At 45.6% G+C, this 13,757-nt stretch overlaps 1 protein-coding gene across 1 annotated transcript in view; it reads right to left on the reverse strand.

Moving 5' to 3' along the window:
• The window catches only part of acadm (acyl-CoA dehydrogenase medium chain), a 56,095-nt gene extending 43,928 nt beyond the window's left edge, over positions 1–12,167 (reverse strand). Inside the window, exon 1 of the mRNA XM_060830029.1 lies at positions 12,114–12,167. Coding sequence (XP_060686012.1) covers positions 12,114–12,131 — 18 coding nt within the window. The 5' untranslated portion in view covers positions 12,132–12,167. The remainder of the gene's footprint in view (positions 1–12,113) is intronic.
• Between the last annotated feature and the right edge of the window lie 1,590 nt (positions 12,168–13,757).

Consider the following 13,757-nt stretch of genomic DNA (forward strand, 5'->3'; position numbering starts at 1 on the left):
ATGTTTGGGTTAGGATATTTCTGTCCCCATGTATGTGGCTTCATTTGACTTTTCCTTGTGTAATAAACTTGTTTTGTTATTAAGAACTGTCTGCAGCCTTGTGCAATTATGTTTTCAAGACATTATGGCAACTGCAATGACTATATTCATGATTTATCAAGCCAGGTTTTAATCTGTGATCTATCCTGTCGGGGTTCTTTCTCAGGTTGGCGAACTGTGACCAGTGGGTTTCACAGGGACCAATGTTGGGAGCACAACTGTTTATAATATATTAACTTGGAGGAAAGAAGCAAACACATTGAGCCACATTTGCAGATGACACAAAATGAGGTGAAAAGGCAGGCTATGTGAGGGATAAAACAGTTTGTACAGAGATAGCGATAGAACAATAGAGCACAGGAACAGCCTGTCAGTCCATAATGGGAATGTTATAGAGTCATAGAGATGTACAGCATGGAAACAGACCCTTCACTTTAAACTAATTCCATCTGCCTGCACATGGTCCCTGTCCCTCTATTCGCTGTCTGTTCATGTGTCTGCTACCACCTCCCCCTGCAGCATGTTCCAGTCACCTACCATTCTCTGTGTGAAAACGTTCCTTGTACATCTCCTTTAAACTTTTCCCCGTCACCTCAAACATATGCTTCTATTATCTGTCATTTTCACTCTGGGGAAAAAAGACACCAAAAATCCATCCTGTCCATGCCTCTCAATTATATATACTCCTGTCAAGTTGCCTCTCCGCCTACAACACGCTAGCAAAAAAAATGCAAGCTTGTCCAATCTCTCCTTATAGCTAACGGACTCCAATCCAGGCATCATCCTGGTTGCCCTCTTTTGTACCCTCTCCAAAGATATCCTCTCCATAGTGTGGCAACCAGAACTGCACACACTACTCCCAATACGGCCTAATTAATGTCTTATACAGCTGTCACCTAACTTGCCAACTTTTATTCTCAATGTCTTGACTGATGGCAAGTGTGCTGTATACCTTAGTTGAACCAAAGTGTCTGTTTCTATGCTGTATGAGTCTATGGATCATAGTGTGAGCAAGTGAAACTGTTCATTTCAGAAGGGAGAATAAAAGAAAGAGTATTATTTAAAAGGATAAAAACTGACAGGACTGGCAGCTTAAATGTTCCAAGATATAAATGCTAGGGGGAGTGGCATTTTTGATAAGGGACAGCATTACAGCTGTGCTGAGGGAGGATATTCCTGGAAATACATCCAGGGAAGTTATTTGGGTGGAACTGAAAAATAAGAAAGGGATGATCACCTTATTGGGATTGCATTATGGACTCCCTAATAATCAGTGGGAAATTGAGAAACAAATTTGTAAGGAGATCTCAGTTATCTGTAAGAATAATAGGGTAGGGGATTTTAACTTTCCAAACATCGACTGGGACTGTCATAATATTAAGGGTTTAGACGGAGAGGAATTTGTTAAGTGTGTACAAGACAATTTTCTGATTCAGTATGTGGATGTACCTACTAGAGAAGGTACAAAACTTGACCTACTCTTGAGAAATAAGGCAGGGCAGGTGACTGAGGTGTCAGTGGGGGAGCACTTTGGGGCCAGTGACCATAATTCTATTAATTTTCAAATAGTGATGGAAAAGGATAGACCAGATCTAAGAGTTGAAGTTCTAAACTGGAGAAAAGCCAATTTTGACCATATTAGGCAAGAACTTTCAAAAGCTGATTGGGCGCAGATGTTCGCAGGTAAAGGGACGGCTGGAAAATGGGCAGCCTTCAAAAATGAGATAATGAGAGCCCAGAGAAGGTATATTCCTGTTAGGCTGAAAGGAAAGGCTGGTAGGTATAGGGATTGCTGTATGACTAAATAAATTGAGGATCTGGTTAAGAAAAAGAAGGAAACATATGTCAGGTATAGACAGGATAGATCAAGTGAATCCCTAGAGTATTAAAGCAGTAGGAGTATATTTAAGAGAGAAATCAGGAGGGCAAAAAGGGGACATGAGATAGCTTTGGCAAATAGTTAAGGAGAATCCAAAGAGTTTTTACAAATACATTAAGGACAAAAGTGTACCTAGGGAGAGAATAGGGCCTGATAGAAATCAGCAAGGCAGCTTGTGTGGAGCTGCAGGAGATGGGGCAGATATAAAACAAGTATTTTGCATCAATATTTACTGTGGAAAAGGACATGGAAGATATCGAATGTAGGGGAATAGTTGGTGACATCTTGAAAAATGTCCAAATTACAGAGGAGGAAGTGCTGGATATCTTGAAGTGCAAAAAAGTAGATAAATCCACAGGACCTGATCAGGTGAACCCTAGAACTCTATGGGAAGGTAGGGAAGTCATTGCTGGGCCTCTTACTAAGATGAGATGTCTCAAGACTGGAGGTTGGCTAATGTGGTGCCACTGTTTAAGAAGGCTGGTAAGGACAAGCCAGGGAACTACAGACCAGTGAGCCTGACGTCGGTGGTGGTCAAGTTGTTGGAGGGAATCCTGAGGGACAGGATGTACATATATTCTGAAAGGCAAGGACTGATTAGGGATAGTCAACATGGTTTTGTGCGTGGGAAATCATGTCTCACAAACTTGATTGAGTTTTTTGAAGAAATAATAAAGAGGATTGATGAGGGCAGAGCGGTAGATGTGATCTGTATGGACGTCAGTAAGGCATTCTAGGAGAAAGTGAGGACTGCAGATGCTGGAGATCATTCCTGAAGAAGGGCTCATGCCCGAAACGTGACTCTCCTGCTCTTTGGATGCTGCCTGACCTGCTGCGCTTCTTCAGTAAGGCATTCGACAAGGTTCCCCATGGGAGACTGGTGAGCAAGGTTAGCACTGCTGCCTCACAGCGCCTGTCGACCCGGGTTCAATTCCCGACTCAGGCGACTGACTGTGTGGAGTTTGCACGTTCTCCCCGTGTCTGCGTGGGTTTCCTCCGGGTGCTCCGGTTTCCTCCCACAGTCCAAAGATGTGCGGGTCAGGTGAATTGGCCAAGCTAAATTGCCCGTAGTGTTAGGTAAGGGATAAATGTAGGGGTATGGGTGGGTTGCGCTTCGGCGGGTCGGTGTGGACTTGTTGGGCCGAAGGGCCTGTTTCCACACTGTAAGTCTAATCTAATCTAATCTCATGGAATACAGAGAGAACCCGCCACTTGGATACAGAACTGGCTCAAAGGTAGAAGACAGAGGGTGGTGGTGGTGGACGGTTGTTTTTCAGACTGGACACCTGTGACTATTGGAGTGCCACAAGGATCTGTGCTGGGTCCACTACTTCTCTTCATTTATATAAATGACTTGGATGTGAGCATAAGAGGTATAGTTAGTAAGTTTGCTGATGACATCAAAATTGGAGGTGTAGTGGACAGCAAAGAAGGTTACCTCAGACTACAACAGGATCTTGATCAGATGGGCCAAAGACTGAGAAGTGGCAGATGGAATTTAATTCAGATAAATGTGAGGTGCTGTTGTTTGGGAAAGCAAATCTTGGTAGGACTTATTCACTTAATGGTAAGGTCCTGGGAGTGTTGCTGAACAAAGAGACCTTGGAGTGCAGGTTCATATCTCCTTGAAAGTGGAGTTGCAGGTAGATAGGATAGTGAAGAGGGCGTTTGGTATGCTTTCCTTCATTGGTCAGAGTATTGAGTACAGGAGTTGCAAGGTCATGTTGCAGCTGTACAGGACATTGGTTAGGCCACAGTTGAAATATTGCATGTAATTTTGGTCTCCTTCCTATTGGAAAAATGTTGTGAAACTTATAAATCTTTTCTGAACTCTTTCAAGGATGTTGCCAGGGTTGGAGCATTTGAACTATAGAGAGAGGTTGAATAGGCTAGGGCAGCTTTCCCTGGAGTGTCAGAAGATGAGGGGTGACCTTATAGAGGTATATAAAATCATGAAGGGCATGGATAGGATAAATGGACAAATTCTTTTCCCAGTGGTCGGGGGTCCAGAACTAGAGGGCATAGGTTTAGGGTGAGAGGGGAAAGATATAAAAGAGACCTAAGGGGCAACTTTGACATGCAGAGGGTGGTACATATATGGAATGAGCTGCCAGAGGAAGTGGTGGAGGCTGGTACAATTGCAACATTTAACAGGCATTTGGATGGGTATATGAAAAGGAAGGGTTTGGAGGATATGGGCCGGGTGCTGGCAGGTGGTACTTGATTGGGTTGGGATATCTGGTTGGCATGGACAATTTGGATTGAAGGAAGGGCTTTTGCCTGAAACGTTGATTTCGCTGCTTGTTGGATGCTGCCTGAACTGCTGTGCTCTTCCAGCACCACTGATCCAGGGTCTGTTTCAGTGCTGTACATCTCTACAGCTCTACACAAGTTCTTGGTTAAGCAACATCTTGATTCATCTTGTCAGAAGTCAATCATTCAGTCCCATGACTTCAGCAGGTGATTCTCAGGATGGTGTTCAAAGTGCAATCATCTTCTGCTGCCTCATCAACGGCCTTGCTTCCATCATAAAGTCCGAAGTGAGAATATTCACAATGTTTAGCATCTTCTCACTGAAGCTATCTGCAGACAAATCTGGACAATATTCAGGCTAGGGCTGACAAAGAACAAGTAATATTCAAGCCAATAAATGTCAATGCCCAGCTCCAGTCATAGAGATGTACAGCATGGAAACAGACCCTTTGGTCCAATTTGTCCATGCTGACCAGATATCCTAACCTGACCTAGTCCCATCTGCACTTGGCCCAAATCCCTCTAAACCCTTCCTATTCATATACCCATCCAGATGCATTTTAAATGTTGCAATTGTACCAACTTCTACCACTTCCTCTGGCAGCTCATTCCATACACACACCACCCTCTGCCTGAAAATGTTGCCCCTCAGGTCTCTTTTAAATTTTTCTCCTCTTACTCTGAACCTGTGCCCTCTAGATTTGGACTCCCCCATCCAGAAAAAACTTTCTCTATTTATCCTATCCATGCCCCTCATGATTTTTTAAACTTCCATCAGGTCACCCCTTGACTTCCGACGGTCCAGGGAAAATAGCCCCAACCTATTCAGCATCTCCCTACAGCTCAAAACTTTCAACCCTAATGACATCCTTGTAAATAGTTTCTGAACCTTTCAAGTTTCACAACATCTTTCCGATAGGAGGGGGACCAGAATTGCATGCAATCTTCCAAACATGGCCTACCCAAAGTCTTGTACAGCTGCAACATCTGCGTGGAGTTTGCACGTTCTCCCCGTGTCTACGTGGGTTTCCTCCCACAGTCCAAAGATGTGTGGGCCAGGTGAATTGGCCATGCTAAATTGCCCATAACAATAGGTGCATTAGTAGGGAGTAGGTGGGTGGTCAGTGTGGACTTGTTGGGCCAAAGGGCCTGTTTCTACACTATATGGAATCTAATCTAATCTAATCTATCTAATTTTTATAAGTCCTGCTCTAATTTGTTTTTCCAAATTAAACTCCATCTGCCGTTCCTCGGTTCATTGGCACATCCGATCAAGATTCTGTTGTATTCTAAGGTAAGCTGGTAGCTTTCTTTGCTGGCCACTACACCTCCAATTTTGGTATCATCTGCAGACTTAAACTATACCTCCTTTGTTCACATCCAAATCATTTTTATAGAAATGGCGAAAAGCAGTGGAGCCAGCACTGATCCTTGTGGCACACCACTGGTCACAGGCCTCCAGTCTGAAAGGCAACCCTTCACCACCACCCTCTGTCTTCTACCTTTGAACCAATTCAAATGGCTAGTTCTCCCTGTATTCCGTGAGATCTAACCTTGCTACCCGGTCTACCATGGGGAACCATGTCGAACGCATTACTGAAGTCCATATAGATCACATCAATCACTCTGCCCTCATCAATTTTCTTCGCTACTACTTCAAAAATCTCAATCAAGTTTGTGAGACATGATTTCCCACGCACAAACCATGTTGACTATCCCTAATCAGTCTTTGCCTTTCCAAATATACGTAAACCCTGTCCCTCAGGATTTCCTCCAACAACTTCATCGGTCTAGGTTTCCTGGCTTTTCATCACCACCTTTCTTAAATAGTGGCACCATGTTAGCCAGCCTTCAGTCTTCCAGCACCTCACCTGTGACTATCGATGATGCAAATCTCAGCAAGGGCCCCAGTAACCACTTCCCTAGTTTCCCACAGACTTCTAGGGTACACCTGATCAGTTCCTGGGGATTATCCACCTTTATGCGTTTCAAGACATCCAGCACCTCTTCCTCTGTAATATTGACATTTTTCAAGATGTTACCATCTAGTTCCTCACATTCTGTATCTTCCCTGTCCTTTTCCACTGTACATACTGATGGAAAGTATTTGTTTAGTATCTCCCCCATCTCCTGCAGTTCCACAAATAGGCAGCCTTGCTGATCTTTGAGGGGTCCAACTTTCTTCCAGTTACCCTTTTATCCTTAACATACTTCTACAATTCTTTTGGATTCTCCTCAACCCTCTTTTGTCCCCTCAATGTGTTTCCCTTGCTCAAGAAGGGGAGTAGGGATAACCTTTGTAACTATAGGCCGGTGAGTCTCACTTCTGTTGTGGGCAAAGTCTTAGAGAGAATTGTAGGGGATAGGATTTATGAACATCTGGATAGGAATAATGAATTCAAGGATAGTCAGCATGGTTTTGTGAAGGGCAGGTTGTGCCTCACAAACCTTATTGAATTCTTTGAGAAGGTGACTAAGGAGGTGGACGAGGGTAAAGCGGTAGATGTGGTGTATCTGGATTTTAGTAAGGCGTTTGATAAGGTTCCCCATGGTAGGCTACTGCAAAAAATACGGAGGTATGGCAATGAGGGTGCGTTAGAGGTTTGGATTAGGAATTGGCTGGCTGGAAGAAGACAGAGGGTAGTAGTTGATGGTAAAGGTTCATCTTGGAGTGCAGTTACGAGCGGTGTTTCGCAAGGATCTGTTTTGGGATCATTGCTGTTTGTCATTTTTATAAATGACCTGGAGGAGGGGCTAGAAGGCTGGGTGAGCAAGTTTGTGGATGATACAAAAGTCAGTGGAGTTGTTGACAGTGAGGAAGGATGTGGCAGGTTACAGCGGGATATAGATAAGTTGCAGAGCTAGGCAGAAAGGTGGCAAATGGAGTTCAATGTAGCTAAGTGTGAAGTGATTCACTTTGGTAAGAGTAACAAGAAGATGGAGTACTGGACTAATGGTCGGATACTTGGTAGTGTGGATGAGCAGAGGGATCTTGGTGTCCATGTACACAGATCTCTGAAAGTTGCCACCCAGGTAAATAGTGCTGTGAAGAAGGCATATGGTGTACTGGGCTTTATTGGTAGAGGAATTGAGTTCCGGAATCCTGAGGTCATGTTGTAATTATATAAGACTCTGGTGCGGCCGCATCTGGAGTATTGTGTGCAGTTTTGGTCACCATACTGTGGAGGCACTGGAACGGGTGCAGAGGAGGTTTACCAGGATGTTGCCTGGCATGGTAGGAAGATCATATGAGGAAAGGCTGAGGCACTTGGGGCTGTTTTCATTGGAGAAAAGAAGGTTTACGGGGACTTGACAGAGGTGTATAAGATAATTAGGGGTTTAGATAGGGTTGACAATGAGAACCTTTTTCCACATATGGAGTCAGCTATTACGAGTGGGCATAGCTTTAAATTAAGGGGAGGTAGGGATAGGACAGATGTTAGGGGTAGATTCTTTACTCAACGAGTTGTGATTCATGGAATGCCCTGCCAGTAGCAGTGGTGGACTCTCCCTCTTTATGGGCATTTAAATGGACATTGGATAGGCATATGGAGGATAGTGGGCTAGTGTAGGTTAGGTGGGTTTGGGTTGGCGCAACATCGAGGGCCAAAGGGCCTGTACTGCGCTGTATTTTTCTATGCTCTACGTTCTATGTCCTTAACATACTTCTGGAATTCTTTTGGATTCTCCTCAACCCTTTCTGCCATCCTGATTTCCCTCTGTATACTTCTACAGCCTTTTATAGTCTCAGAATCACTGAGTCTCTGCGGTCTATACCTGATTTATGCTTCCTTCTTTTTCCTAAGCAAACCTCAATTTCTCTAGTCATCCAGCATTCCCTACACCTACCAACCTTGCCTTCCATCCAAGAAGGAATATACTGTCTCTGGACTCTCATTATCTCGTTTTGAAGGCTTCCTATTTTCCCTTTATCTGCAAACACCTGTCCCAAATCAACTTTTGAAAGTTCTTGCCTAATACCATCAAAATTTGTCTTCCTCCAACATAGAACTTCAACTTTTAAATTTGGTCCATCATTTTCTATCACTACTTTAAACTAATGCAATAATGGTCGCTGGTCCAAAAATGCTTCCCCCACTGACACCTCAGTCACCTGCCTGCCTTATTTCCCAAGCGTAGATACTTCCGCATACTGAATCAGAATCAGAAAATTTTCTTGTGTGGGACAGTCAAACCATCTCCATTTGGTATTGAGATTAACATTGCTCAACGCACATCATCAACAACTGCACCTGATCAATGAAGTGGTTCACCATTACTTCCAAAAGGGCAATAACTGCTGGCCAAGGTAGTGACATTCCCATTCCATGAACTAAAAGAAAATCTGCAAGGAATCATGACTCATCAAAACTTTAATTGGTCACATAAACACTGTGCCTTCAAGAATAGGCCAGTTACTTGATATTCTGGGGTAGGTCATATCCCAACCATTTGAGACCTTTTCAACTCCAACAGATCAAAAATCTGGAATTCTTTCCACTTTCCTGGATGAGCTTGAGAAACTAAACATTATGGGAACAGCACCTCCTACAAGCCATATCAATCCATAACACACACCACCCCCTCACTATCTGTGGAACAAGATCCTGGACTCGTCCCGACAGAAATACTGATGTTGCTATACAATACAGATCGCAGGCTCACCCTGTAAATGCTGGCCATGCTCACATCATACACGTCTCTCCAATAATTAAAAATTCAAAATAGCAGTTAACCTGACTGCTAACATGTAAAATCTTAATGTTTGGAACTAGTAAACTGATAACAAACAGGTCTGTTGTGCAAGGATTTGGAGAGCAGTCATACAGGCAACCTCCAACTTGACTGATGTGTGGTATCCCAACTCATACTGAACTTTGGACATACATGATTCATCACACTGCCATGTGAATTGTTTATGTAAGAGAACTGTAAACAAGTTCTTTAAGGCTCGTCAGCAAATATTTTGAAGTTAAAAAATAAACCAACATAGTTTCAGAAAATAAAACAAAGAACTGCAGGAGATCTGAAACAAAAAGAAATAGCAGGAGAAACTAAGATCTGATAGCATCTGTGGAGACGAAGCAGAGTTTAGCAAGGCATTTGATAAGATTCCCCATGGTAGGCTCATTCAGAAGGTCAGGAGGAATGGGATACAGGGGGAACTTAGCTGTCTGGATACAGAATTGGCTGGCCAACAGAAGACAGCGAGTGGTAGTAGAAGGAAAATATTCTGCCTGGAAGTCAGTGGTGAGTGGTGTTCCACAGGGCTCTGTCCTTGGGACTCTACTGTTTGTAATTTTTATTAATGACTGGGATGAGGGGATTGAAGGATGGGCCAGCAAGTTTGCAGACAACACAAGGGTTGGAGGTGTCGAAAGGCTGCAGCGGGACATTGACAGGATGCAGAGATGGGCTGAGAGGTTGCAGATGGAGTTCAACCTGGATAAATGCGAGATGATGCATTTTGGAACTGAAAATGTGTTGCTGGTTAAAGCACAGCAGGTTAGGCAGCATCCAAGGAATAGGAAATTCGATGTTTCGGGCATAAGCCCTTCATCAGGGCATAAGCCCTTCCTGATGAAGGGCTTATGCCCGAAACGTTGAATTTCCTACTCCTTGGATGCTGCCTAACCTGCTATGCTTTAACCAGCAACACATTTTCAGCTATGATCTCCAGCATCTGCAGACCTCATTTTTTACCCGATGCATTTTGGAAGACTGAATTTGAAAGCTGAGTACAGGATTAAGGATAGGATTCTTGGCAGTGTGGAGGAACAGAGGGATCTTGGGGTGCAGGTACATAGATCCCTTAAAATGGCCACCCAAGTGGACATGGTTATTAAGAAAGCATATGGTGTTTTGATTTTCGTTAACAGGGGAATTGAGTTTGAGAATCGCGAGATCTTGTTGCAGCTCTATAAAACTTTGGTTAGACCACACTTGGAATACTGCGTCCAGTTCTAGTCGCCCTATTATAGGAAAGATGTGGGTGCTTTGGAAAGGGTTCAGAGAAGGTTTACCAGGATGCTGCCTGGAATGGAGGGCTTATCTTATGAAGAGAGGTTGACTGAGTTCGGACTTTTTTCATTGGAGAAGAGGAGGAAGAGAGGGGACCTAATTAAGGTGTACAAGGTAATGAAAGGCATAGATAGAGTCAATAGCCAGAGACTATTTCCCAGGGCAGAGATGACTAACATGAGGGGTCATAGTTATAAGCTGGTTGGAGAAAAGTATAGAGGAGATGTCAGAGGTGGGTTCTTTACGCAGAGAGTTGTGAGAGCATGGAATGTGTTGCCAGCGGCAGTTGTGGAAGCAAGGTCATTGGGGACATTTAAGAGACTGCTGGACATGCATATGGTCACAGAAATTTGAGGGTGCATACATGAGGATCAATGGTCGGCACAACGTCGTGGGCTGAAGGGCTTGTTCTGAAGGGCCTGTTCTGTGCTGTACTGTTCTATGTTAACATTTTGAGTCCAGTGACCTTTCTTCAGAACAGGTTATGTTTTCCATCCACAGATGCTGCCAGAACTGATTTTCTCCAGTAATTTCTGATTTTTGTGGTTTAACTCCTTTAACAAAGCACTGCAGCAAATTTGAACATAGCAAGCTCACAAAGAATGTGACCAGCTAACGTTAAGGACAAATTATGGTACTACTGGAAAATTAAATATTGTGGATTCTGGAGATCTGAAATGCATCTAAAGCAGATTGTGCCAACATCTGTGGTGAGAAGTTACTGTTTCAAATCCAACACGATAGCAATGATAATAAATATTGCCTTTGGGACATTAGGGAGTACTCTCCTTTTGAATCTACCAAATTCTCAAGCGCATACTCCGTACTTCATTTTAACATCTTATTTGATTATCCAAATTAGCACTAGGTTTGTTTCCCACACCTTTCCCTTTCAAGGAAATGTATATTGACTGCACACACTTTTCCCTCATTAAAAGAAACCCATGGACAACCTATTGCTCTTCCTATGAGGCTTCTGACATCAATCTATTTGGTTTAAATTTGGCTTTCCTTCAGTTAAAGATTTTATTTTGGTTTGTTCCTGGTCTTACCAATATGAGCATAAAGCTTGTGACACAATTGTTAATGTCCCTTCATTGTTCTCCTCCTGAAACTTGATTTACTTGTTAACCACATTTCCAAGAACTAACTCGGGCACAGTGTTTAAGAACAATTTTCCCTGGAGCACTGAAAGCTGAGAGGTGACCTTATTGAGCTTTACAAGGCTCTATGACTGGTGACATACTATAGTGGAACATAGATGCACAACACGGAAACAAACCCTTCGGTCCAACCCGTCCATGCCAACCAGATATCCCAACCCAATCTAGTCCCATCTGCCAGCACCCAGCCCATATCCCTCCAAACCCTTCCTATTCATATACACATCCAGATGCCTTTTAAATGTTGTAATTGTACCAGCCTCCACTACTTCCTGTGGCAGATCACTCCACACACACACCACCCTCAGTGTGAAAAACTTGCCCCTTAGGTCTCTTCATATCTTTCCCCTCTCACCCTGAACCTATGCCCCTCTAGTTCTGGACTCCCCCACCCCAGGGAAAAGACTTAGGATAAATAGACAATCTATGCCCCTCATCATTTTGTAAACCGCTGTTAGATCACCCCTCAGCCTCCGACACACTGTAGAAACTCCGCACCACCCTCTGCCCTTCACCCTGTTACTATCTCAAACTACATCGGGATAATTCCAATCCTTGCGGGTGTACACCGACAGTGCCAGCCTGGGGTGACTGAGCGCTCCTGGGCCTCGTATTGGGACCCGGTACCGAGCGATAAATAACGGCCTTGGAGCCCCAAAGGTTTCAGCCCGGGCCAGTCTGCCACCCGGCCTAGGCACCGCTCTGACCCAGTCCCGGCCTCTCCGCCGACCCCTCGCCCCTGAACCCTCACTCCTCACCTCCAGCCGTCGCCACATCCCGCCGATCGCATTAACAACGGTCACCCTGACCCCGCCCCCAAAACCGACCACGCCCCACAATCCACCCAATCTCCGCCCCCTAGACCGTGTGCCCCGCCCTTTGGACCTTTGATCATTCCCCCCACCATGAGACCCGCCCATGTCCCCTGTGACCCGTCGGCGGCCCTTGTCCTTCTGCCCCGCCCCCAGTACCACTGCCCCGCCCCGTGCTCCTTTTGTCCCGCCCCGTGCTCCTTCTGCCCCGCCCCCAGTACCACTGCCCCGCCCCGTGCTCCTTCTGCCCCGCCCCCAGTACCACTGCCCCGCCCCGTGCTCCTTTTGTCCCGCCCCGTGCTCCCTCTGCCCCGCCCCCAGCACAAGAGTCCCGCCCCCGCTATCAGTGTCTTTATCAGCTGGCATGGTTTGGAGATGCTGGTGTTGGGCTGGGGCTTACAAAGTTAAAAATCACACAACACCAGGGTATAGTCCAACAGGTTTAACTGGAAGCACACTAGCTTTCGGAGCGACTGATAGTCACTATCACCTGATGAAGGAGCGTCACTCCTAAAGCTAGTGTGCTTCCAAATAAACCTGTTGGACTATAACCTGGTGTTGTGTGATTTTTAACTTCATCAGCTGGGGTTGAGCTTGTGGGCCCATGGGCACTCAGTTTGGTCGGGGGGCAACAATAGCTGCGCCTCCGGCCTGGGTATCCTGTTGCGAGGAGACAACTTCACCATCTCTGAGGTTAAGGAGGTGGTGGGTGGGCGCCTCCTCGTCATGTACAGGAATGCTCCCCTGAGACTGATTAATGTGTACGCCCCAGTGGGTAAGAGTGAACAGTTGGCCGTCCTGCAGCAGCTTCCACTGTTGCTGGCTACGTCCAGGCCGGTCATTCTGGCCGGAGACTTCAACTGTATCATTGATGCAGATGGACGATCCGGCGAGTGGGACAGTAAACTGGACGCCACGCCCAGAGCCCTGATGGACACGGTAAAAGATGCCACACTGCACGACGTCTTCAGCACCCCTGCAGACGGAGTGCAACGAAGATACACCTGGTCACGGGCAGACGGGTCTATCCGCTCAAGGATAGATTACCTGTTTGTGTCCCGAATGCTCTCGGTCAGATCCACTGACATCAAGCCAGTGTACTTCTCTGACCACTGCCTCCTGCTGGCCGACTGTCACCTACAGGACGAGCAGTGGGCGGGTAAGGGAATGTGGAAGCTGAACACAAAGCTGTTGACCCTGGGAAACATTGGGGAGCTCAAGAGGGACTACGCAGATTGGAGAACCGTGAAGGCCCTCTTTGAGTCCCTTGCAGACTGGTGGGAAATAGTAAAAGGGAACATCAAGAGGTTCTACATCCTCAAAGGTGTTCAGGAGGCGAGAGAGAGGCGGGGAAAACTGTCCCAGCTCCAGGAAAGTATGCAGAACCTGCTCCTGCTGCAGACGATGGGGGTCGATGTCACGGAGGTGAAGGGCCAGCAAGCCTCGCTCTTTGCCTCAGAGGCCTCCAAGATAATCTTCCGGTCCAGGGTCCACTCTGTGGAGCAGGACGAGACGTGCTACGTTTCTTCTTCCAGAAGATGTACAAAGAGAGCTCTGTGCTCAGCAGCCTGAAGGAAGAAGATGGCTCGA

Source organism: Hemiscyllium ocellatum, chromosome 9 (assembly GCF_020745735.1).
Source record: "Hemiscyllium ocellatum isolate sHemOce1 chromosome 9, sHemOce1.pat.X.cur, whole genome shotgun sequence".
In the NCBI taxonomy this organism is placed as follows: Eukaryota; Metazoa; Chordata; class Chondrichthyes; order Orectolobiformes; family Hemiscylliidae; genus Hemiscyllium; species Hemiscyllium ocellatum.